At 40.6% G+C, this 26,174-nt stretch overlaps 1 protein-coding gene across 4 annotated transcripts in view; it reads left to right on the forward strand.

The window, feature by feature from the left end:
• TRPC7 (transient receptor potential cation channel subfamily C member 7) overlaps positions 1-26,174 on the forward strand; it is a 124,191-nt gene that overhangs the window by 7,680 nt on the left and 90,337 nt on the right. For all 4 annotated transcript variants that reach the window (XM_016137714.2, XM_036224735.1, XM_016137715.2 and 1 more), the window contains exon 2: positions 151-928. In XM_016137714.2, coding sequence (XP_015993200.1) covers positions 151-928 — 778 coding nt within the window. The remainder of the gene's footprint in view (positions 1-150; positions 929-26,174) is intronic.

The following is a 26,174-nucleotide window of genomic DNA, read 5'->3' on the forward strand; positions in this document are numbered from 1 at the left end:
ATGATTTTTAATAAGATTTCATAATTTCTACTGGGAGTTCAATCATGACATTCCTTTTTTAACCTCAACAATTTTTGTTTGCTCTGTCCCTGGGAAATCCACAGGCCCATGGGAAAGTAACCAAGCATCTTTGCCTTTGTCACCCCACAGGTTGGGGAGCAACACCTTCAAAAGCATGCAGCGCCGGCACACAACACTGAGGGAGAAGGGCCGCCGCCAGGCCATCCGCGGTCCCGCCTATATGTTCAACGAGAAGGGCACCAGCCTGACACCGGAGGAGGAGCGCTTCCTGGACTCAGCTGAGTACGGCAACATCCCGGTGGTGAGGAAAATGCTGGAGGAGTCCAAGACCCTCAACTTCAACTGTGTGGACTACATGGGGCAGAACGCACTGCAGCTGGCCGTGGGCAACGAACACCTAGAGGTCACAGAGCTGCTGCTCAAGAAGGAGAACCTGGCGCGGGTCGGCGACGCGCTGCTGCTGGCCATCAGCAAGGGCTACGTGCGCATCGTGGAGGCCATCCTCAACCACCCAGCCTTCGCCCAGGGCCAGCGCCTAACACTCAGCCCACTAGAGCAGGAGCTGCGCGACGACGACTTCTATGCCTATGATGAAGACGGCACGCGCTTCTCCCACGACATCACGCCCATCATCCTGGCGGCCCACTGCCAGGAGTACGAGATCGTGCACATCCTCCTGCTCAAGGGCGCCCGCATTGAGCGGCCCCACGACTACTTCTGCAAGTGCACTGAGTGTACTGAGAAGCAGCGGAAGGACTCCTTCAGCCACTCCCGCTCCCGCATGAATGCCTACAAGGGACTGGCAAGTGCTGCCTATTTGTCCCTGTCCAGCGAAGACCCTGTCCTCACCGCACTGGAGCTAAGCAACGAGTTAGCCAGACTAGCCAACATTGAGACTGAATTCAAGGTAATTCACCACTCACCACCCTGCGGGCGGCTTGCGCAGAGGGCTCATCCAGGTGTGTCCAGTAGCCAAAAGGGTTGTCTTCTGGTCTGACACAGGGTGAAGGCCTCAGGGTCTTGCCTTTTGGGCTCACAAGGAGGAAGGGTACTTCCTCAACAGGTGTCAGATATAGGCTTGAGAAAAAAAGCACCCATTAGGTGGAACATTTGAAATCACATAAATGTGACTTAAGCACAATGCATGCAGTGAAAGACAAGCAGCATGCAGGCAAAATTATACTGTGGCTCCGGTGTAAATGCCTCAGTTCCACCACCAAGAACCTCAGGAGTGTCTAGATACCTTTGGTGGTTTCATAGTCCAGGTCTTGGACTTCTTGGTTGTCTCATCTGCATGCTTTTGGTTTGTTTTGTTCATATCTCTATCCCACTTTTGACTGTGTTGACCCTAGACTCAGTCTCACATTTAATGATAGAAAGACTTGACTGCAGCCTTCTCAACTTAGCAAGCTATTGCTATTGTCCTGTCAAAGAGCTGAGAAGAAAGTACATTAAAATGAAAATAAAACCACTTCTGTAGAGTTATGCTTGTCACCCCAGTCAATAGGCTAGGACAAAGCCCTGTAATTCAGTCACCCTGAGGGCACCTGGACCTGGCAGGCTAGCCCAGGGGATAGAGACCCATCTACTAAGTCCATTATTTAATAGTGGGCCTGTGCTCTTCCTATCAACTGGTATTCCTCCTGAAAGAGAAGACTGGGACTCAATTCTTTTGACAATATTTAATAATAACTTAAAAGAAACATTTAATGGGTACTAATTGTGTGCTAAAAACTAATTGCTTTACTATATGTTGTTTAATCCTTTCAACAACCATTGATATGGATACCATTATTATGCTCATTTTATATAAGGGCACAGAAATAGAAAGTATATAGACAGAGAAGAGCAAAATCGTAATTCTAAACTAGTCACTCAGACTCCAGAGCCAGCTCTTAGCCACTACAGGAAATTGAGAGTCACAGGCCTTATTTATGCATTGGATTTCCCAGAGTTTCATTTTTATCTGAATGATGAAGGAATTTTCCACTGCAGAAAGTGTGGCTGGAAGAGTAGAAACTACTGGGCTCATAATTTCTCATCCTGCCATTCAATGAGAGACTATGATGCCATGGAGCATGAAAAAGGTTTCACATGTGAAAATAACACAGAGCTGGGAAAAGATAACACCTATAGGAGAAAAGTTAATTGTCTACAAAAGTATCAGTATAAGAGCTTCCCCTTCATGAGACACAATTAGGTGGCCAAAGATAGGTACCAACTCACAGCAAAGGAGGCCTCCTGGACCACATCATTCAGGGAGATCTCAAAGAAGGAAACAGAATTGGTCTGAGACTTGCTGAGCAGGAGGAACTGCATCAGGGGGAAGAGAGAGGTAGGCATGCAGAGGAGGCAAGTGAAAATGAGATCCAGAATGGCCCAGAGCAGGCAGGGGGCTGATGAGATGCTCCAAACGACTAGAATAAAGACTTCCTGTATAGGCACACAGGAGGAATGCTGACGAGCTGAACTGGAGGCAGATCTCAGAGGGGCCTTGAGTGTCAGGCTGAGCACTTTGGATGTTATCCTGAAGGAAATGGGCAGTCACTGAAAGTTTATGAGACTAAAATGGTGAAAGCTAGAGTTTGGAGAATTTACTCAACTGGTAGGTAAGGTGAATTAGAGGACTTGGCGTGTGAGGCACTGGGACTAAAGAGGGTGATAACTTAGCTGTACGTACATAAGGCCATAGAAGCCTCTCTGTACAAACGGGATCACCCACAGCCAGGCTCAGAAGAACCAGGCCTACAGAAAGTACCAAAAATTGTGAATAGATGAAGAATACTATAATTAAACTAATTTTACTCTATTTGTCCCATCATCTTGGGACAAATGGACAAGTTGGAGACACTTCCCTAAATCCTGCATTGTATACAGCCCCATCTAGAAAAACTGGTGGATGTAGATGTAGAGATTACCCAATGAAGCTCACAAGAAATGTAGCTAGCCTCTTCTTTCCTTGTTTATGCACAATAAACTCCACCCATAAGCAGTAAGGCCAGTGATGTCCCAAGGAAACTTAGTGGAATTCTGCTCGCTCCCTGGGCTTCAGATTGACTCTGGGTAGGCCATGTGAAAAAAAAAAATGGCTAAGTCAATTAATTTAGACATTTAAGGCCAAGGAAAAAAAAAACAATTCAAGCTAAAAATGTTTTTTGGATCAGATTATCTAGATAATCACACAATTCTCTAATTATCTGAGAGCATGCCAGCCTTACCAAATAAAATGATGCTAAACTAACATTTGGAATTACACCTGGGCGATTTGTTTTCTTTTACCAAAACCCAAAGTCTAGCATATCTGAGTATATATAATACATAAAACTGGAAGTTTGCAAAAAGCATTTACTATGATATTTTGATTTAAAAAGTAAATTACGAAAATTATGGACAATTAAAAGCACTACTAACATGATGACAATGCAATGCAATGATTTACATAGAATAATAGTTAGCACAAATACATTCACTGACTGTTAACATTCCCTTCGTTACCTTTGTTTGAAATAACGTCTTTCAGATTGTCGACAAATGGTGCATTATAAATTAACATAAGTGTTCCTTTAGAACTTTATTACTTATTCAGCTACTCTTGAATGAGCATTCCTGACATTATAAATCTTCTCAAAGAGAGCAGCTTAGCAAGAGGGAAACCAAATTGTAATAAAAGAATCAAGGGTAAGTGCATGTATTCTAAAATGCAACTCTTTTGGAGTCTGTTATGCTTTAAAAGGACTATGCATTGCTGACCGTAGTCACATGTTATGGAGATTACCCAATGCCATCAACCGTGTAAAAAAGCTATCAGATTCTCAATGAAGATCTCATATGACATCCTTCAGATCCTTTAAAACACTCATTCTGAGAGTGACTCTTCCTGCCTATCATGGATGAAAACCTGGATTTAGCTGCTGAGGCTATTGTCTTTGGAGCCATTTTAATTTATCACCAGAATCGAGTTTAGTCTTTACCAAGAAGTATAGCCAATGTCAATGTCTCCAGTAAATTGTGGCTGGAGTCAGATGCCTGCTAAAAACCATTATTTTCAGTGTGGAAATCATGCAGCTGCTCAAGGAAATTTTTAGGTCTTTCTAATCTTCTTAGGTCTAGCAAGATATTAAAACTTGATGTGGCCTTCCTAGCACCTTGAAAGGTGCTCAGTAATCTAGTAAGAATTCCATAAATACTTGATGAAGGAGATAAAGGAAATGAAGGAAATCCTAAAAGGATAATCATTTCAATTGATTAAGCAAGTGATTATTTTTATCTATGGTTTAAACTCTTCCTACATGGATGAATTTAATAGAGGTATTTAATGGACATTATAAAATGGGGAAGCTCTAAAGATGGTTAGAAAGTCATTGGAGGGAAAAAACCAACCACATTAAATAACTAAAGACCAATCACATGCTGTACTGCATGGTGCCAATGACCACTAAATTCCTGGAGGGCAGACTGTGTTTTCTTGGTCTTGCTCACAGTACATAACATGTAGGGTCTGGGAACACTGTCTACAAAAGACATTTTGGTTTGCTGGTTTATCTATGCAGTAAAAGACAGAGAATGAGGAAGGGATGGGATGGACTATTCAGAGGTATTCCACTGATAGAACAGGCTCTCTCTGGATAGAGGCACCTGGAGTAGCACGGAAAAAGAAGGAATTTGTCTGTCTTGGTTGAGTTACAGCTTCTGCCACGAAGAACACAATAAGGTCTCTACATTTTTCTTGAATGAGTCTGCTTGGTTTTCTTTACTGATCATCTTTCTGACAAAATTGCTCGGGGTCCCCTTTATTTTGCTGGTGTCTTCCCAGTCAAATTCCTGAGCATTCCACCTATGTGTGCCATTTATCTGTGGAGCTGTTGTTTTAAAAGGGCTACAGGTGTTAAATTTTTCCTCTGATTTAGTTATGCCAAAAGCAATGCCTAGGAGGGACAGGAGGAGATGGGGAAGCAAAGGACAAAAGAATATTTGTAAAGTGAAGTTTAGGGCTTTGAAAGGGAAGAGGAAGCAGAACGCAGACTGGTGGTATCCCTCTTGCTCTCTTACCTTTTGCTAAACTAGAAATGTACCCAGTGCTCCCAAGGCAGGGAACTGTGGAAGCCCAACAAACACTCTGCCTCAGTTATTTAAGATTTGGCCATTCTAAATAACAGCTGCAACTGAAAAAGCTTTTCCTGATGAAAAAAAAAAAATCAGCATAGAGGCCGCTGATTGTGTTTCAGTCATAAGCAATTTATTCTTAATAGACCACAGAGGAGAAGAGTAGGGGGCAAGAAAGCTAAAGTTGCAACTTCATCTTGCTTAAACTGTTGATGATATTTCTGTTTGTCAATGGGTTGCTAACCACATGTATTATGAAAAATAGATAATGAATTATGTATCAATGTTTGTGTTGCCATTTTAAGGCCCATAAAAAACCTCTCTGGGCCTAAAATATCACAAATTAAAAATGCAAATTATGACAAATCAGACCAATTTGCCACCTGCTATGATCTCTAGTGAGATCCCATTGTGGAAGGAAAAGATGTTGAGATGACAGTTTGTAATCTGCTTGCAAACTTATCAAAATGGAAAAGGGAAGAGGAGGGGAGAAGGAAGAGTGACTTTGTATTGTGGCAGGAAAATCTAAGCACATTTGAACTCTGGCCTTCTGGACCAGGAGCTAGGAAGCTTGAGGAAAGGCCCACCCTGGGCCTGCAGTAGTACCAAAGGCTGAATTAGCCCATTGCCTCCAGCCTCCACTGGAATCTGTGCTTGCACCTGTTTCTCACGTGCTTTGAATATTTTTAGGATTTTGAAATTTTATAGACCAACACCCTGGGAAAATACATTTCCTTGAAGTTTGAAAGCTTGGCTGGTAGTATAAACAAATGCCTGCTTAGCATGCAAAAAATGACTTGAAAATTGTTTCCTTTTCCACTGAGAAAATATTTTTTAAGCTGTGATGGCTGCAGGTCTTAAAAGAAAGTTGTGTTTGTTTGTTAAAAACAAAACAAAACAAAACAAAACAAAACAAACAAACAAACAAAAACTCTGGCAGAAAATTCCCAAAAGCCCTCACTTATGCGTCATCCCCAATATCCTCAGGAATCTGACTGGGTCACGCAAGCTCTCTGCTTGAGCACCTGGTGATGCAGAATGTAAGCGGAGAGGAGAAAAATCACAGATGTCAGGTAATGAGGTATGAGAGGACAGCCCCCAACTAAGCATGCACAGGTAAGGTGCAGGTAGAGCATGCATGCCAATGGACATGTCTACACTGGGGCCAAGATCATTGGCTTCATAACTGACAACAAATTCCAGGGACTGGCTCATCTCACTATAGCAGACAGAGATGACTTCTGCCCATGTTAGCTTTTGTCTTCTTTTATCTGTCTACCCTAAGTGACTGGAGGAGCACTTTCACCAAAGCATTCATTAATAAGCATAACAGCAAAATGAGCTAAGTATGTGCCCTTTAATGACAATTTTTCATTGGGTCACAACTAATGCCTAAAGTTAAATAACTGTCCTCTTCTAAGGTTTATACTAAGAGTACTGACCTCTGAAATACAGGGCAACGGTATACATTGGCTGATAGGTATTGAGATGATATAAAGGAGGCCACTTTGCTAGATGAGGAGAAAAGCAAAAGATAGGTACTGGTGAGCACTCAGTGCAGCTATGCTATGGAGTAGAGAGCAAAGAATTTGGCTCTGGAATAAGACTGACCTGGATTCCAGTCCCAGAGACATCTCCTGGCAACCATGCGTCTTGGGCATCTACTGGAAGTTAGTTTTCTTATTTGAAAAATGTCAAGGGGAGGGCGGAGTAGGTATTAGAATTGTAACATGTCCGAAACAGAATGCTTATTTTCTCTACCCAAACAATTGTTCTTACCTTAAACTCTGTAAATGATATCACAGTTTACCCAGTTGTTAAGAGCTTTCTATGTCTCACCTCATTTAACCTTTAGAAAGTCCTGGCACATATCAGGTACTAAATATCTAATATTATCTCAGTAAATGAATGAGCTGGTGAGTAAATTAATGAATAATGACCTCCCAGGGTGTTAGTAAGAATTAAATGAGATGAAAACTATAAACTTTTGCAGAGGATCTGACCCATAATAAGTACATAATTTATCTCCAGTCTGCTTGGTGAGGATCCCTTTTTGTTCTCTGAAGCCCACTGAGATTTCCAACACCACAACTTCCTCCCAATAAACACAACTTCAGTTTCAGCAAGCCCTCTATTCATAAAGGGTCTTCCTGACTGTTAGGCTTCCCTTGTTCCCCACCAGGAGACCACTCCTAAACGAGAAAAAGTACCAACTGTACAGTGAACGCCATGGCTAAAAATAGGCCAAGGGAATATTTTCCAATTGGAAAAATGCAGACCACTGAAACTTAATAAGCCTGAAGTGCTACTAAAATATTGCTGTGAAAAGAAGCGACGTGGGCAGGAAAGATAGAGGAGCAAAGGAGGAGGAAGGAGAAAGTGGGCAGACAGAGTTCTTGTCAAATACAGACAGATTACTTTTTGAAAAATATCTCCTTGAAAAAGATTCATCAATACGCATACACACATACACACACACACACACACACACACACACACACACACACCCACCCACCCCTGAGAAAAAATCATTTCCTATACAAGTGCAACTATCAGGCTGAAATATCAGAGATATGAAGAAAATGGACATAGCTCTTAGAGAATATTAGTCAATGAGTAGTAGCACAAATTAAATCAAATGGAAATGATGAAAATGCAGGATTTTTCTATGAAAAAATTTACAATGCTATCTAAGTTACTCATAATAGGATGACATTAATTAAGCATGCTGCATACACCATTGACATGGAGGCATGTGTTTAGCAACAAATTCACATGCAGATTAAATGTGGCAAATATATGTCAGGCGTCTATAGACCCGCAGATTATCAGAACTGGGTGGATTCTAGTTACAGAGCTATCTGAAAATTCAGCATCCATGCCATAAACACTTAAAAGCCTCTATTAGAGCCAGACTCTGGTTTGGGTGCTGAGATAAAATGATGAAGAAGATAAAGTTTCTGCGATCAGGACCTTCTAATGAAGGAGACAGGCATCCTTTATATAGTCACGCAAATAAACATAACTTTACAAATCATGCTGAGTACTAAGCAGTGAAAGGATAGTTTTAGAAGAGGTGACTTACTGGGACAGCTGACTCTGTGTGTGTGTGTGTGTGTGTGTGTGTGTGTGTGTGTGTGTGTGTGTGTACGCTGTGCACATGTACACATGTGCATGTGTTTAAAAATTTCTCAGAGGAGACAGTGTTTACTGAAAGCTGGAGGGTGTGGGAGAGATAAACAGATGGCAGGGAATGAGAAAGATGGTCCAGGGATTGAAATTGTACATAAAATAGTCCAGTGAAAACAGGGGGAAGAGAGGCCCATTAGAGAGCTATGAGTTCCTTCCTACTGTAGGGAGTAAAAGGGAGAGGCAGCAGGTAACAGGGGCACTGAAGAAAAACACCTCGGCCATGACCTTACTATTGGCAGCTATGGTTAAGAAGCTGGACTTCGCTGTCGTGTGAGTGGAGAGCCATCATAAGGTTTCAGCAGGTGAGGGAGTGGCTCATACCTGCAGTTTGAAAGATCCACTCTGCCTACTGTAGAAAATGGATTGAAGGGGACAAGACTGAAAGTTGCATGACCACTGTAGAAAGGGGAGGTCCTCCCAGGAAAAGAGTTAAGTGGTACATAAGTGCAGAAGAATCGGCACATCTCAACTACTGGGTGACCCATTGCAGAGAGAGAGAGAGAGAGTGCACTAGGAGAAGGGGTAACTAGCTCCTGGCTGTTTCCAGGACAGCTTTCTTGTCTGTGAGCTCCCAGGAACTTGCTGCTTCTGTCCCTGGGGTCTCTCAGTGCTTCCTAGCACTGCTCGGCAGTGGAGAGGCACAAGAGAGGAGGCAGAATAGAGCCAGCTCCTTACTTTGTCCTCCATAGGGAGAACAGGAGGGCAGGAGAGTGATGAAGTTTCTGATTTTCCACACTGACCTTTGGAGGTAGAGAAAGGCATACCCCAGCCTTGGCCGGGCTGTTCATTGCAAAGCACTGTCAGTACAAGAGTACTGGAATGAGGGTTCAAGTGATTACTCCTGAATAGAAAGGATCCCAATGGAATTTTATCTTTCAAGTACATTGGGGACATCTTTCTCCTTCTCTTGGCTGCATGGACCAACTAAATTTTTCATTGAAGTAGAGGAAAATGGCTAAATCTCACCTCTGATTCTTGATCTACTGGAGCTGATTTTAGCCTAAACAAAGGCATAGAGTGGTCCTCTCCCTCTTCTCCTTCAAAAGCTCTGGGTGTTGAAAATCCCAGGCCAGGAGCACACCGGGGGCAGACCAGGCTTTTCTGGGCACTCAAAATCCTCACTGGTGAACACCCAGTCCATTCTAGGTGGATGTGTTAGTTTTCTAGGGCTGCTGTAGCAAAGTACCACAAATGAGGTGACTTAACACTACAGAAACTATTCTCTCACAGTTCTTGAGGCCCAAAGTCCAAAATCGAGGTATTAGCAAGGTCATGTTCTCTCTGAAGGCTCTAGGAAAGGATCTTTCCTTGCCTCTTCCTAGCTTTCCTGGTGATCCTTGGCTTGTAGACATATCACTCCAATCTCTGCCTCTGTTGTCACATAGTGATCTCTCTGTGTTTTCCTGTGTCTCTTATCCTCCCTTATAAGGACCAGTTATTTTGAATTAAGGATCCACTCTACTCTGGTAGGACTTCGTCTTAACTAATTATGCTTGCAAAACTCTATTTCCAAATAAGGTCCCATTATGAATTTCCAGGAAGGGAGTGAATTTGGAAGGGACGCTATTCAACCCAATATGATTGAGTAGCACCAACTTGAGATGAATTGAGGAAGGATGAGACTAGGAACCCAGGCTGACCCTCACAGCAGGGCAGGATAGAAGGCTAGAGGCCAGTTATTCTGGGAAGCCAAAGACAGTCCTAAAACTAAGAAGAAAAGAAGAGATTGCTAATGCTTTCACGACTAAGGCACAAGGAAAGACAGATATTGGAACTGTGTTCAAGTGTATGCATGCGGAAGCAGGGTGGATAAGAGGTAGGAGAAAGTTGACGAAAGAAATGAGGGAACTTGCTACTGGGGCACTGCCTCTCTCAAGTATGAGAAAAACATTTTCAAGTGTTGGGTTTGGGGAGAATGAAAATAAAACATTCTGATTACAGAATTTTTAGAAAATATAGAAAAGTAGAGGGAACAAAAATAATAGCATTAATTCTACCATCTAAAAACAATTCACGTTTTGGTATGCTTCCTCCTAGTGGTCCCCTACTCCAGGTACAAAAAATAGAAGTAATAATATGATTCAGTTGATGGAACATTATTATAATTTTTGTTTCCCTTCAGACTTTATCCTCATTTCCACTCTCTCCCACCACAAAAAGCACCCACTTCAATGTATTTTTATATATCTACATATATATAAGTGCATATACAATGTCTATATACATATATACATATGCATGTCTATATGCATAATTCAGTCAAGAAACACTTCCTTTGTGCCTACCATGTGAAAAGTTCCAGAGGTTGGGAACATGTAGAGACCATGAAAACTCTGTAATCTCTGCCCTCATGGAGCCTACATGCTAATGGAGACTACGAAAAAATACATTGTTGATTTGTATGTATTTGTGTTTATAAATTACAGAAAAGGGATTCTGGTATAAAATCACGATCTTCCTTACTTTTTCACTCAATATCATGTTTTTCGTGGTCTCTCCATGTTGCTGTATATAAACCTAGTTCATTGCTTCTGTCTGCTGCCTCGTATTCCATTATCTGTATCTTCAGCCTTTCATTTTCTCAATCCGATGGTGATGAATTACTGGAACTGCCTCTTATCTCTTGTTACCACAATAATGCTGCAAAGAACATCCCTGTACCTGCTTACGATCCTACTTGAGCATTTTATGTCACAGACCCAGGAAAGTCGGAGGCCTGGGGTTCACTTCACTGAGCACCACAGGCTGCTCTGCAGAAGGCCTGCCCTTGGGGCTTTGTTTTGCCTTGCTCTGCTCAGCTCTAGGTGTTATCCTGCTTTCTAATGTTTGCTAACATAAGGAATGTAAAGTTATTTAATTTGTATTTCTCTAACAGCTAATGAATCTGAGCACTTCGTATGATCTTTAGCCACATGGGTTTCTCTTTCTGTGAATTGCTTCTTCCTATTATTCTTTTGCCCATTTTTAACAGGCTTTCTGTTTGGGGTTTTTTTAACTTTTCTTTCAGGAGTTCCTCATATATTGCCTATTTCAAACATTGCAAATATCTTCTCCCAGCCTATCACTCCTCTGCTAAATTTGTCTATGGCACACTTTGTTCAACAGAAACCCTTATTTTTGAAAGCATCAGTGCATTTAGCCTTATCAAGAAAGCCTTCCCCACCCAAGGTCACAAATATGTTTTCCTACAATAAATCTATTCTTTTCTTCCGTTACCTTCATAGATCTACTATTCACTTTTAAGTCTACAGTCCAATTGGAATTTGCATTTGTATATAGGGTGAGTTTGTATCATTTATCCAAATGATAAGTTAGTTTGCCAGTATCCTCAATTAAATAATCTAACCCTCCCCCACTAATCTGTGATACCACCTCTATCACACACCAATTCCCACATTTCTGCTTCTAAACTTCCTATTCCATCCCAGTGTTCTGACTATTCCTCTACTCATTCCTCCAGCCTCATTCCTAAGACTTTGTTTTATGACCTATTACCCCATATGAAGGTCCAGTTATTTTTTTATGTGTATTGATTTGTTTTGTGCAATGGTAACAAGACTGTACAATTTGGAATCCTGGTTTTCTCACTAAATATTATAACTTTGGCTTCCTCTCACCCCAGGCCTCAAGTGATGTCAACATTATAAATAACGGTTCCTGGAAAATTTTAGTGTTAGGTGTTGGGAGAAAAACTTTCTTCTACCATCTTAGGGTACAACGGTTAGGGCCTGTGAATTAACTAACAAAAGACAGATTAACAGGAGAAAAGACAGAGTTTATTCATATGCATATAGAACTGCATAAAAGAAGTGGTTGGCTAAACAGTTATGACAGGTTTATGGTAACAACTTAGCAGTGAAAGGGAGGTGAGAAAAGAGTTTGTAAGGAAAAAGAGGACTTTGAGGAAACGCATGAGCTTTTAGGGAAACAAAAGGAAGGAAGGCTTGAGAGTTTGTGATGCTTGTTCGCATCCAGGTGAGAGTGGTTGGTCTCCTTTCTGGCTTATACCTGTCTCCTCTGCCTTGCCCACCCCAGGGGGATTTACGGTAGCTGTATTTTGGGGAGGCTCGGCTAAAAAGTTTTAAAGAGAGTCAAAGAGGTCAAGCTCCTGTTTGTTCAAATGTTTTTAGCTTAAAATAATCTTCATTCTGATGAGTCAAGAGTTCCTAAACGTAATCAAAAAACAAAATCACTGACAATTCACTGAGTCCCACCACAGAACAACTCCTACAGCCCAGTGTAGGGCTGGCCTCAGGGACTGAAGAAGCGCCATGTGAAGAAGGGTGTCTGAGCCCTGGCCACGGACAGACAGGCCTGTGTAGGAAAGAAAAATGACTTTCCCTCCACCCTTCTGAGTTCACAGGTTTGGATTATTTTAGTGTTTGGTTTTTAGGCTGTATACTGGTAAAAAGTTGTGATTCTTTTCTTCCTCTATTAGGCTGTAGAGGAGGAAAAAAATTATTTTTCCTTCTATCTTCCTAGGTTCTCCAGCTGGAGCCCTGTAAACTAGACTGGCAAAAGACATTAACGAGAAAAATACAAATAGAAGTTTATTAACATTCATAGTGAAAAAAGATGAGAGAACTCAAAGATGAGTAAAACAAGGGGGGGGTTAGCATCTTAAAAGAACAATAAATTTTTAGAAAAGTGACAAGACAAAAGAATAGGACTCTTGAACTTCAAAAAGCATCAAATTGTGGGAATGTAAATATCTGGGGAGACTAATGGTAGATAAGGGCTAGAATTTGCAAGGTTTATAATGTAGACTCCTCTGGTGCTGTCTCTGGGATGATAAGAAGCGAGAGCTGTCTCCACTGATTAACTTCTGTCCTTGTTGGTAGAGAGGGAAGAGAGGACACCTTATGCCAAAGTGGCATATTTCGGGCTGGTATATTCTGCTACCTTTCAAGCCCATGAATTAGAAGAAGCTGGCAAATGCCACCACAGCTCCTGGATCTAAGGCAGAGTTCCATTTAACACCAATCAAGAAAACTGAGAACACTGCATTTGATGGCAAAGTGGAAAAAAAAAAATCATCATTCAGAAACCTCACTTGTTATTGATAAACTGTCTCTTTCTTTTCCATTTATAAAACATATGATCAGTAGCTACCATGTTATACACTCTCAGTGCAGGGATAAGAAACTGCAATAAACACTGAAATGCTGGTACATGCTTCCTTTCAAAACATGCATGGCCTGAACAACAGAAGGCCATGAACTTTTCCATCAGCTCTAAGTAAAGTAGAGCAGGTGGTATAGTACCATCTGTACTCTTTGGCTGCCCCCCAAAGGTCTGAAGGAGTTGGGGAATACAATCTCTGGTTACAGTAGGAGCAGTATGATGTAAGACCCAGAAAAACTAAGAAAACTAAAATTGTACACCTAGTCCTAAAATTACAGTGGCATAAGAATGATTGAAGCTAAAAGTTGCTAAATACTATCAATTTTCAAATAGAAAAGGAATCTCCAAATGCTTGGTAGCATGATTATCTTTCATATTATTATGATCTCTCTGTCTCTAACACCTACAGTGTGAAATTAATAGTAATGGCCTGTTTTTCTAGGCTCCAGAGCAGGCTTGCTAATTACTGGTTACACGCTTTGAAAATTAAAAAAGCCCACACTGAAATGCTAACCATCTCCCTTCCTTCCCACTCCTCACTCCCACACACACATATACACACACCCTGGAAATAAAACATACTCCACATTTACTAATACAGTTGCTTGGATCTGGGTGGGGGTAGGGGGTCAGAGCTCATGTTTTTTTCTTGAGAACAACACCACAGTTAGTTGCTGGCTGACTGCATGATGAAAACCAGGGTGTTGCTAGTTGAGTAAATAGTGGCCCGGGAATCTTTCTGATGATACTCTTCTCCAGTGATTATTAATTTTGCTTAAGGTTTATACTCCAAAGAATTAACTCAAAACCTTCTCATAACACATCAGAAACTTGATGTTCTATGTGCTTTAAACTAGAATTTTAACATAAACATAGAGATGAATGCTAGGAAATGTGCAAGAGGAAGAAAAAATGTTTTAATTCGACTAAAAGAAAAATTAGAAACAAGAGTTTATTTCCCTAAGTGGTATCTCCTCTCAGATTACAAATTTAGAAACCAAACTATAAAGAGTTGGATCTTTTCTTCGCCTAAAGCAAATACCTGATAAATGCTCTCATGGTAGTCAAATTTTAGAGACTACTTAAGGAATCAAATAACTTGGAGCCTTGTGGTCACACTCTCCCCAGGACAGGGCATATGTCACACATAGGTGATATGGCATCATAAAAGATCCATTAGGGCAGTTCTAGGATGAGGTCTTGACAGGTGAGACTCCCAAAGCAGAAGGAAAGGCACTGAGTAAGGAGATCCAGGTTCCATCAGGAGCTGCCATGTGACCTTGGCTCAGGCATTCACAGCTCTGCTGCTCATCTTCCTCATTCATAAAGCTCAGATTAATAATTCCATGAGTCCTCACTTTTCTAGCTCTTTCTGCTTCTCATTTTATAAATGATGTCAAAGTTGAAGTTTCAGAAGAGATTATTATTCCCACTTGACAAATGAGGAAACAGACTGAGAGTGGTTCAATGATTTAACAGCAAAGGGTAGTTCTGCTTCTGTGTGCCAGATACTGTACTCAGACACAAGTGTGGATGTGACCAAGAGTCTGTTCTCAAAGCTAGGGGAAAGACTGTAGTGTTAAAGGATAATTATGATGTAGTAGAACAGAAACAAAATGCTGTGAGAACACAGAGAAGAGAGCAACCAATTGCCTGGTAATGTGAGAGAAGGTTTCTCGGAAGAGAAAACCATTCTTGAAGGAGTAGCAGGAGTTCGGCAAATGGAGAAGAGAAAGAAAGGCATAAAGGTGGAAGGATAAACATGTGCAGAGGAATGAAAAGCCCAGTGTACCTGGTGAACAAGTGTAGCTGGGGGAAGCTAGGTTTATGGAAAAGGGGCTAATATTATTGAAGCATGTTCAGGTATGATAATAAAGATGCTTGGATTTTATCCTGCAGATGTTTAGCCAAGGGGATGATGGTTTGCTATCTGGGTAGAAGAAGGAACTGTTGTCAATAAACAGACCAATCAAGAGGCTCGTTCAAATATCCAGACACTAAATAAATTAAAAGGACTTAAATTAACATCATGACTATGGATATGGGGAGCAGGGGTCAGACAGAAGAGATACTTTGAATCAGAATCCACAGATCTTGGTAACCGATTGGCAAAGACAAAGATGAACCCAAGGTTTCCAGCTCAGGAGGCTGAGTGGATGGGGACTCTACTTCCTAAATCAGAAAGCAGATCAGATGTGGTTGTTGGATGGAAGACCCAAATGTTCATTTTGGGGCATGCAGAGTTTGAAGTGTCTGCAGCACTTACCAGCATAGATATCACTTGGCAGAGGAATATTAAATCAGCTCCTTAGAATGCAGGTTGGGGTTAGAGGTGAAACCCTGGGAAACACCAGCACACAGCTGACAGTGGAAGCTGTAGAGATCAATGAAATGGTGTCAAAGCTTCGGTCTTCTTTTTTCATATTTAAAAAATAGGTATAAGTCCTACTTCCAAGTATTATTCAGTCATGCACTGGATAAATCAGTTTAAAGCAAAAAAAAAAAAAAAAGGAATCTGATTTCCCTGATTAGGTTCAAACTTATTTAAATGCAATCACTTACTCATCTTTTACTCACATCTTCTAGGACTTCTAGAAAGTCACTGCAGTTATCTATGCACAATATAACAAGCCTTTAACAGTCAGCTTGGGCTCCAACTCATCCCGTAAGAGCCAGGCATATCCCCCTCGCTGCTTCTAGATCAATTCCCTGGTAGCCACATGCCAGCACTTACTTGCTCCTCGCCTTCCTATAAATGAAATTCTTGAATCAGAGTATATGTAATAAGTCATTCTATGTAAGATTTATTAAGTCTTATAATGTAGTGGCATGTCCTGGCCATCCAAATGAATGAAGCTGCTTAGTTAAGTATGAAAGTGTCAAAAGTACAGAGAGCACTTTGACAGGGCTATTGGACCCTAAGAATAAAATGCCATGGGGGCCTAAGCATGAAACAGTGGATTTCCCCTGAGGTATCAGGAAAGCCGTCCTAGAGTTACCCTCCAGCTGATGATCTTGAGAAAGGGCAGTAGTTGTTAGAAAAAGCAAAAAGAAGCATCAGCGCAGGCTTGGGAACACAGTGGACAGAGGCACCAAAGCAAAAAGAACGGATTACGCTTCTTTGATCCAGGGAATCACAAGTACAGTAGTCTCCCCTATCCGCAGGTTCATTTTCCGCAGTTACCCACAGTCAACCATGATCCAAACATATCAAATGAAAAATTTCAGAAATAAACAATTCATAAGTTTTAAATTGAGCACTGTCTGAGTAGCGTGATGAAATCTCACGCCATCTGCTCTGTCCTGCCTGGGAGGTGAATCATCCCTTTGTCCACTGTATCGATACTGTAGGTACACTACCCACCCATGAGTCGCTTAGTAGCCATCTTGGTTATGAGACTGACTGTCGCAGTATCACAGAGTATGTGTTCATGTAGCTCTTATTTTACTTAATAATGGTCCCAAAGTACAAAAGTAGGAATGCTGGCATTCAGATGTGCCAAAGAGAAGCCCTAAGGTGCTTCTTCCTTTAAGTGAAAGGTGAGTACAGTACAATAAAATATGCTAAGAGATGGAGAGAAACCACATTTACATAAGTTTTATCACAGTATATATTATAATTATTCTATCTTATTATTAATTACTGTTAATCTTACTGTTTCTAATTTATAAATTAAACTATCATAAGTATGTATGTATAAGAAAAAATACAGTATATAAAGGGCTTGATACTATCTGCAATTTTAAGTATCCATTGGGGATCTTAGAACTTAGGCCCCATGGACAAGGCAGGACTACTGTACTGATATGCCTAACTTTGGTTTTTGTTTTATAATTAGCAGGGCTCCAAATTTTTTAAATTGCTACTTTGCCATCTAGTTATTAGCCTCTTTTAATCAATAGCATTTTCAGCAATCACAAGCAAATTTTAAAAAATTACTTCTATACATGTTATGCTATAATTACCCTTCAAAACAAGTCTCATGAACATTTACTATTCTGAATCCATAATGAGGTGAGTCATGGCATAATCCTCTGGAAGGGTATGTTATCTAGTGATGCCAATTCTAAATTAGTGTTTCTCTGAAATGTTTTCACAATATACAGTTAGTACAAATAACATGCACAGGTTACATTTCCTCTGAACCTCTTTTTGTATCTCTTTTTAATTTGATGTTTAAAAAAACTAACAAAGATATGAGATATCAAGAAGACTTCAGCTCCTGCCAGGACAGAACCAAGGGTGGATACCCCTTCTCCAACACTGAGATTTAAGGGTTCAGCAAATTTGGTCCAAAGGATAACAGGTTTAAACACCACAATACACTCAAAATTTTTTCTGATTATATTGGTAATGCACAATTAATATAGAAAATTAATTTGTGTATGAGAAAAAAATTTATCTATAATACCATTAACATGTCAGGGAATTTCTTCCCAGTGTTTGATGTCCCAAGCATGTCGCATATTGAGCTCTAGCTTTCTCTCTGCACTTTAAATCCTGTTGGTATTAAAACTTCATTGTTTCCCCAGTCCATTTCCATTCCTGCATCCTTACTACCACCGCACTTGACCAGATAATTACAACAGCTCCCACCTTAATCCTACCTCTAGGCTATGATATTCCCCAACACTGAGGCTGCCTACCAAGGTGCAAATCAGATCACACCATTCTCCCACTTAAAAAAGCTTTGATGGCTGCTCACTGCATGTGAAATGAAATATAAAGTCCAAGCTCATCATCAGAAATCACAAAGCCCTCCATGGCCTAAGTCCTTTCTACTCTGCCGCCTCTGCCTTTACTTGCATAGTTCCCTATATATTCATATAGCATGCTTTTTGGACCCTCTATGCCTTTGCTTATGCTATGTCCCAATTTAGAATGCACTTCCTCCATCTCTTGACCTAGGTAAATCTGATTTACCTTTCAAGACTCAGCAACAATTTATCTCCTCCAGGGCAACTTCCCTGAATACCCAGACAGAGCTAAGAGGCTATCTTTGATGTTGAGGTCTCAAAGCACTGAGCCTACCTAAGTTCCTTTATCAATCAGTTATCATCACAATAATTTTGTGTAACAAATCACCCCAAAACTCAACAGTCCACACATCATCATTTACTGTTATGTTCACAAGTCTGTGGGTCACAACAGGTGGCTGATCTGCATAGCTCACTCTGGGGCTTAGGGTAAAAAGGTAGTGGCAGCCTAGGACACATTCTTCTATGGGCAAAAGACAGAGCTCCCAGAGGACCAAGGGAAAATGCATGATGCCTTAGGTTTAGAGGCAGTACACTGTTATTTCAAAGCAACTCTCATGACCAAGCCCAACATCAACGGTGAAGGAATTATACTGGTCTCATGGAGAAGGGGAGGAGGAAGCAGATCTCCAGTAAATAATGAACTAATCTAACACAGTGCTTATCTCATAGATGGTAACTATCTTCCTAGTTGCTCAAGCCAAAAACCTCAGTCATCCTAACTCTTTTTTTTCAAATCTAATTTATCAACATATCCTCTTGGTGCTATCTTTCAAAGATGTCCAGAATTCTACACTTCCCACCCCTTAACTATTAACCTTTCTGATCAAGACCATCTTTATCTCTCCCCTGGGTAATTGCAAAAGCTTCTTAATTTGTCTTCATGCTTCTGTTCTTGCCCATTACAATCTATCCCATCCCAGCAGCCAAACTGACCCTCTTCAAGCATAAAGCAGATCACATTAACTCTACTTCTTGAGAAACCCTCCAATGACTTCCATCTCACCAGAGTAAAACCACAGTCCTGGCAAGTGTCTATCAGGGCTTTGGCCATCTGTCCTTTGCTATTATTCCTCTGGCCTGAATTACTGCTATCCTGCTCACCCACTTTGACCCAGTAACTGGCATCCTTGACAGTCCTCATAAACACCAGACACTCTCCTTCTTTGTACTGGTGACCCTCTGTCTGGAACACTCCTTCCTCATGTAGTTCCCCCTTTTGACAACTTCAATTCTCTATCCAAAATCACTTCTTCAGGGAGTTCCTGCCTCTATAAAAAAGAGCAATCAGCAGTTGCCACACCCCCAATAACATGTAAGTTCCATGAGGTCAGGAACTCTGTCAGTTTTGCCTATCTCAAAAGTTTAGAACAGTGCCTGGAACAGAGTGGGTATTCAGTGAATACCTGTTGAATGAATGACTAGCACTTCCACATAATAATAAAACAATTGGCTTGGGTGCCATCTCCCCCATAGGTGAGCTGTAACCACAGCTCACTCCTCCTTGCATCTCCAGCACGGGGCACAGCTTCCAGAACACAGCAGGCTCAAGAAGCTCCTGCTGAACTGAGTGAAACATCATTTTAAGGATGGATTACTGGAACGCACTCAAGCTTTTGAGCTAACAGGCTCATACTATTTCAACTGCTTACCGACTCGGTTTATTTGGAAGAAAATGTTTTTCCAGGAATTACTTTGAGACCGGGTGTAAAGAAACTCAGGTCTAATTTGCAGAAAAAAGAGCGATCCTCATGACGCTCGGACATAGGACCGTCACTGTCTATCTTTCCCTCTGGTCTGTCAGCTCTGTGAGGGCAGCAGCCAGGCCAGCCTCAGTCTTCACTGGATCTCCAAGGCCCCAGCACAGTGCTCGGCACGTGGTAGAGCTCTATTCGTTTTTGTTGGTTAATGAAGTCATGATTAAGGAATACATGAGTTCTTCCATGAGCCAATCCATGAACTTCCAGGGAAGAGAGCCCTGGAGCCTCCCAGGGAGGCCAGGTGGCTGTGAGGTATGGGGATGGGGCAAGGTTCACACAGGCAGGCCTGCCTTCCAGCCTTGGTTCCCTGTGGTTCCAGCAGAAAAGGCAAAAAGCTGGGAAGAAGCTCTTCCAGGTACTCAGCAAGAGAGAACCAAGTGGCATTTTTATCTGGATAAGAATGTGTAGAGAATAGACATGAATTCCTCTCTAGATGCATTAGCACACTCATGTGTATTATTTAACCATGAGAAATGATATAAAACATTGGATAATGTGCATAACCTGTGCATAACCATGTTATGGTTAAAGTAGTTAGTAACTACATGGTCCACACACTGGTGAATGTTCTCTCCTCTCTGGGCCTTTGCACCTGCCAGTCCCTCTTCTTGGCAAGTCCATTCCCCATTACCTGCTTCGCCCTTATTAGCTCTACTCATCCTCAGGTTTGTTTATACTCTGCCTCCTCTTGAAAGTCCACCGTATCTACAGCTGGGTGGCATGTCTCAAAGCACTGATGTCACCTTGTGGGCCTTACCTGGTTACTTGTCATTCTTTCTAGAAAGACTCCAAGTTCCTCAAGAGCAAAGACTATGATTTATTTAGGTCTGTATCCCCAGTGCCTGGCACACAGTGGGCACTCAAATATACTTGCTGAACTAGTGAATAAAAAATACTTGAATTGTTTATCTGTTTCCTTGAGAGACAGCCTCTACCCTCCTTAGGCAAGCCTCTGAATCCATAGGAGGAGATTTGTTATAAAATCAACAAGCTGAGTAATCTATTACTTCTGAGACTTCACAATGTCATGATGATGGATTAAGAAGCCCATTACAATGTCAGCAGCTGCAATTAAGTAAACCAAAAATCAAGTCAGAAATCAAAGTATCAATAGAACACTGTCAACATTGCCTGGCTAAAAAAGCCAGTGCAGTCACCTGCAGATTCAGGCTCAGTGTCCAGGGACCTGCACCTGCTCTGTTAATTATCAAGTACTCAGCTCCAACCCATTCCCCAGGCTTCTGTTCTGCTGTGCTGCCTGCACCTTCTGCCTGAGGACTGACACAGGGTGAAGCTGTGGCATTGAATCCAATGAAGTGAGGTCTGAGTCAGCTTTGTTAGAAAAAGGCACCCCAAAAGAAATCTGCTGTGTTTATACCCTCTAACCTATAAGCCATAGAACATAACATTGGCTAATACTTGTCATATATTGTGTTAAGCAACTGAAATGAATTATCTTGTTTAGTCTACTCCTTGCAACTGCCCTTTCAAGTAAAGAGCATTATCATCCCCATTATGAAGATTAGAGCACAGAGACATTGTTATACACACAAAATCATATAGCCAGTATACAACAGAATCGTGATTTGAATCTTTGAATCCAGACACTGATTCTAGAGCCCAAACACTACCCACCCAGTCATCTTTCTTATTTTTAAAGACTGATCGGGCTTGTTCTGAAAAATTCTAAGATTATCAATGGATCATATACAATCATCTTTCCCAAATCCTAAAACATTTAGAACACAGAGATTCCGTTGGGAAATGCACAGAGTAAATTCAGGATTAATAAAGGCGGGCCTCCCACAGAAAGCAAATAATAAACTCAAGGAGGTAGTAGGTAACCAGCAGCAGAACTGGAAAGTCGGCCCTTTGAGAGGGTGACTGGAGCAGGGAGCCAGCCCTATCACACCCCACCCTTGGGGAAGAATCCTGGATTCTGAGGACCTAGGGGCTGTCTAAATCCCCCAGGGAAACAAAGGGGAGAAATGCTAACTACATGACTCATGTGCTGAACCTGAATCACCTTCCTTGGATCTGCATTCCTACATGGAGATTAAATCCTGAGGGATATCTGCCTTTTATGATCCTTCAGAGTATGGGCTTATTGGTATGGTGAAGGTTAATGAAACAATTAAGTATATGCATGAAAACTAAACCATGGACTGAAGCTTTTCAATTTTCATCTGCAATAATGAGCACCAGGCTCAGGTTCTTACTGAGCACCTGACATCCACTAATTACTTCAGTGATTCTAGTTACAATTAATAATGGCTCAGCCACGTGTGTTAAATCTTCACATTCCATTTTCTCATCCATCAGCTGAGTAAGGGGACATGCAGAAAAAATTGCTGGAAGACAGGATGTGGCTTTAAAGCCCTTCCTTAGCTAAAAGGTATTGAGCACGACCTATGTGCCCAGCACTGCGCTATGCACTTCACCTGCTTTGCCTCACTGACTCCTCGCAACATAATTTCCGTGCTTTAATCCTCCTTTATGCCATTGCCACTGTCTCCCAATTCATCTTTCAGAACCTACTATCGATTCTCCATTAGACTCCTCATATCCCCACTCCATTCTCGCATCCCCCTCCTTCACCTCCAGGCACCCTCCCACTTCACCATCTGAAAGTCGTCCGTTCTTCCTCTGTGAAATCTCCCATCATTGCTCCTCCTCTTAGAGATGCATCACCTTCTTGCTCTTTCTAAAGACTGAGTCTACTAGCCCCTAGTAGCCCTCTCAAGTGGGACAAACATGTTTTGCTCCCACAGTCCTTGTACCACAGAGCATAAAAAGTGGATGTATCTCTCTTGATATTCTTTATCATTTCCAGATCTTTCTCCTTCTCTCCACCTTAAGAATATTGAGTTTTGAATCATATTTCATCAAATTATATCACCCATTAACCCTCATCATTGCAGTCTGCAGCAATGGGTCACTCTGTCCTTTCACCATGGTTTTAGTTTCTGCTATTTAAATTCTTAGCACTTTAACATATACACAGATCATCCTTTTAACAACCTGGCTTAGTTTTAATAAACTCATCTCCTCAAGTGGCCTCACTTTAGTCACAATGAGCCTTCTTGAGCCTACACCTGTCATCAGTAAATGTAAACTCTCCATTATCCAAGCATCACACCTCATTCTCTCTTGACTACTTGCTCAAATTTTCCATTTCTCTCTAATATCCCAATTCTGTCAATCTTTTGCTTTTCCCCAGGTCCTCCAACTCACTAATCTAACCATCTTTTTCTTTATAGACTTAACTTTTAGAGCATTTTTAGTTTCACACCAATATTGAGCAGAAGTATACAGTTAACACATACCCCTTACCCTGACACATGCGCACAGTCTCCTCCATTATCAACAACCCCACACAAAGTGGTACATTTGCTACAACTGATGAACCTACATTGACACTATCACCCAAAGCCCAGGGTTTATATAAGGGTTCACTTTTGGGGTTGTATATGGGTTTGAATAAATGTGTAACAAAATGCATCTACCATTATAGTATCATACAGAACAGTGTCACTGCCCTAAAAATCCTCTCCTCTGTACTACACCTATTCATCCCTCCCTTCCCACTAAGCCCTAGAAACCACTAACATTTTTATGGTCTTCATAGTTTTCTTTTCCAAAATGTAATGTAGTTGGAATCATACAGTATGTAGCCTTTTCAGACTGGCTTCTTTCACTTAGTAATATGCATATAAGGTTCCTACATGTCATTTCATGACTTGATAGCTCCTTTCTTTTTAGTGCTGAATAGTATTTCATTGTCTGGATGTGTCACAGTTTATTTATCCAGTCACCTACTGAAAGACAACTTAGCTGCTTCTAAATTTTGACAATTATCAATAAAATTGCTATAAACATCCACATGCAAGTTTTTGTGTGGACATAGTTTTTGATTCCTTCCCATAAATACTGAGGAGCACAACTGCTGGATCGTATAGTATAAATATGTTTAGTTTTATAAGAAAATGCCAACTTTATATTTAAAGTGGGTTTCTTACAGACAACATATAACTAGTTGGGTCTTGTTTTTCTCACCATCTTTCCACTTTTCTTCTTCCCTGGAAGTCCTGTATCCCTTCCTACCAGCTTCAGTTCCATGAACTATCATTATAATCTCTGTCACAAACACCTCAATTCTTCTGCCCTTTTCTTGTTGTATTCTTTGCAATACAATCCTGATAAAATCTAATTCTCTACCTACTCCATGCCAGCACCCAGGGAGGTAAATGTGGCTGAAAAACATCAACCATGTTAGGCAGGCTCATTTTAAATTTCTGACCATGAACCTCGAATGGGCTCTTAATGTTCTCCAGCAATCATATCCTAGGTCCCTAATCCATTTACTCTTAAATTCCCTTAAAAACCATTTCAGACCTCCTCTCCTCAAATTTCTATCACTCCCTCTCCAATTCTTACTCTCAGCTAATAACTTTTCTTCCTTTTTCACTGAAAAAAAATTGAATAGAAAGAAAATTCCCACTACCAATGCATCCACCTACTAGCATCCTCATCCAGATACTTGACCTTCCTTCTGCAATAAACCATATGTGGTTCTATATAAATTCGTTCCTCCACATATATACTATATCCAGTCATCTTTTATATATGCTATGAATATAATGATCTACTGTTATTATATACAATAATCAGCATAATTGTCTACCGTAAAGTTCTCATCAACATATAAAATACTATGGTTTCTCTCAACAGGTAGAGGGAGAGAGGGATGGAGGGAGGGACAAGAGACAGAAGAAAGCTTCTTTTGACTCTTCTCCAGCTACTTATCCATTTCCCTGCCCTCCTTTGCAATAAACCTCCTCAAAAGAGCTGTCTATATAACTGGCTCCAATTCTTCTCTTTTCTCATTCTTTAATTCTCAACCAACCATCTCCTCTACTCTCCCAAAAGTGCTCCCGTCAAGGTGACCAATTACCTCCAAGTTGCTAAATCCAATGGTCAATTCTCAGTCCTCCTATTATTTGGGAATAATAATACTATCAGCTTTATAGGGTAAATGTAATCACTTAATGAAATACCAAAATGTTTAGAACACTTTTATTGTAAACTATTACTGTAATCATTTCTTAAACAAACTCGGCCTAAATGTCAAAAGCAAAAAAGCTCCCAGGCTTACAATATGCACATTTATGTTAATTTATTCCCATTTTTACTTCAGTTGGAGCTTTCAATAAACATTCCTTCTCTCTGAAGAGAGGAGAGGGGGGAGTAAATTTGAGGCCCACACTCTTTTTCAATCTAATTTCAAAGGTTTCCATTGAGGAATGAGTGTTAATTATCCTGTATTATGTGGGTGTCTCCACAGCATCAGTCTGAGAAATTAATTTAACTTTTGACCAATGAGAGTAATATGCTTCTCTCTTTTCTAATTTAAGTTTGGCAGTAGCTTTGGAAAGGCTTGAGAGTTAGAGTTTTTGACCAAAGTCAAGGAAACTAATAATTTCCTGAAATTGGTGCTGTCAAAACAATAGCATCAGCACCAACAATTCAAAAATATCAACATACCATGTTAAATGATTTTGGTTTGTTGCCTGTGTTGGAACCAGAGATTAATCTCAATAATAAATGAGTTTGTGAAACTTATGGCCCAAAAGGAAAGAGAAGAAATTCTGGACAAGCTGAAAATCAAAGAATCTCTATTAACATCTGTGTTGAGCAGAGCACAAGAAATGGTAGATGAATATTCAAAAACTGTTCAATACATTGACCAAATAAAAATCTCTGAGTCAATAATTCTGGGTTGAAGCCAGCAAAAGAATTATTGGCAACACTGTTTCTAAAAATAATATTTTGTAAATCTTCAAACCAATGTAAAAGCATGTTGCTGACCATTTTATTAGTAATATTAATAAATATGTCTAAGATAAGTATTCATTCAAAAATAAATTCATATTTGCAAACATGCTTGTCTATGTAGAAAATTCCAACGAATCTGTAAAGCACCAGTATGTGAGGTTAGCCAGGTCACAGGGATATAAGGTCAACATACAAAAAATCGATCATATTTCTACATACAGTAACAAAAAATTAGAAACCAAACACTTTGAAAAATATTTCCAACAGCTAAAAATTGAAATATTTAGATGTGTCTTATTAAACATATGTAGCATCTACATGTTAAAAGCTATAAAACATTAATGAAGGAAATCAAAGAAGAGCTAAATAATGGAGAAATAT

Source organism: Rousettus aegyptiacus, unplaced genomic scaffold (genome assembly GCF_014176215.1).
Source record: "Rousettus aegyptiacus isolate mRouAeg1 unplaced genomic scaffold, mRouAeg1.p scaffold_m13_p_7, whole genome shotgun sequence".
NCBI lineage: Eukaryota > Metazoa > Chordata > Mammalia > Chiroptera > Pteropodidae > Rousettus > Rousettus aegyptiacus.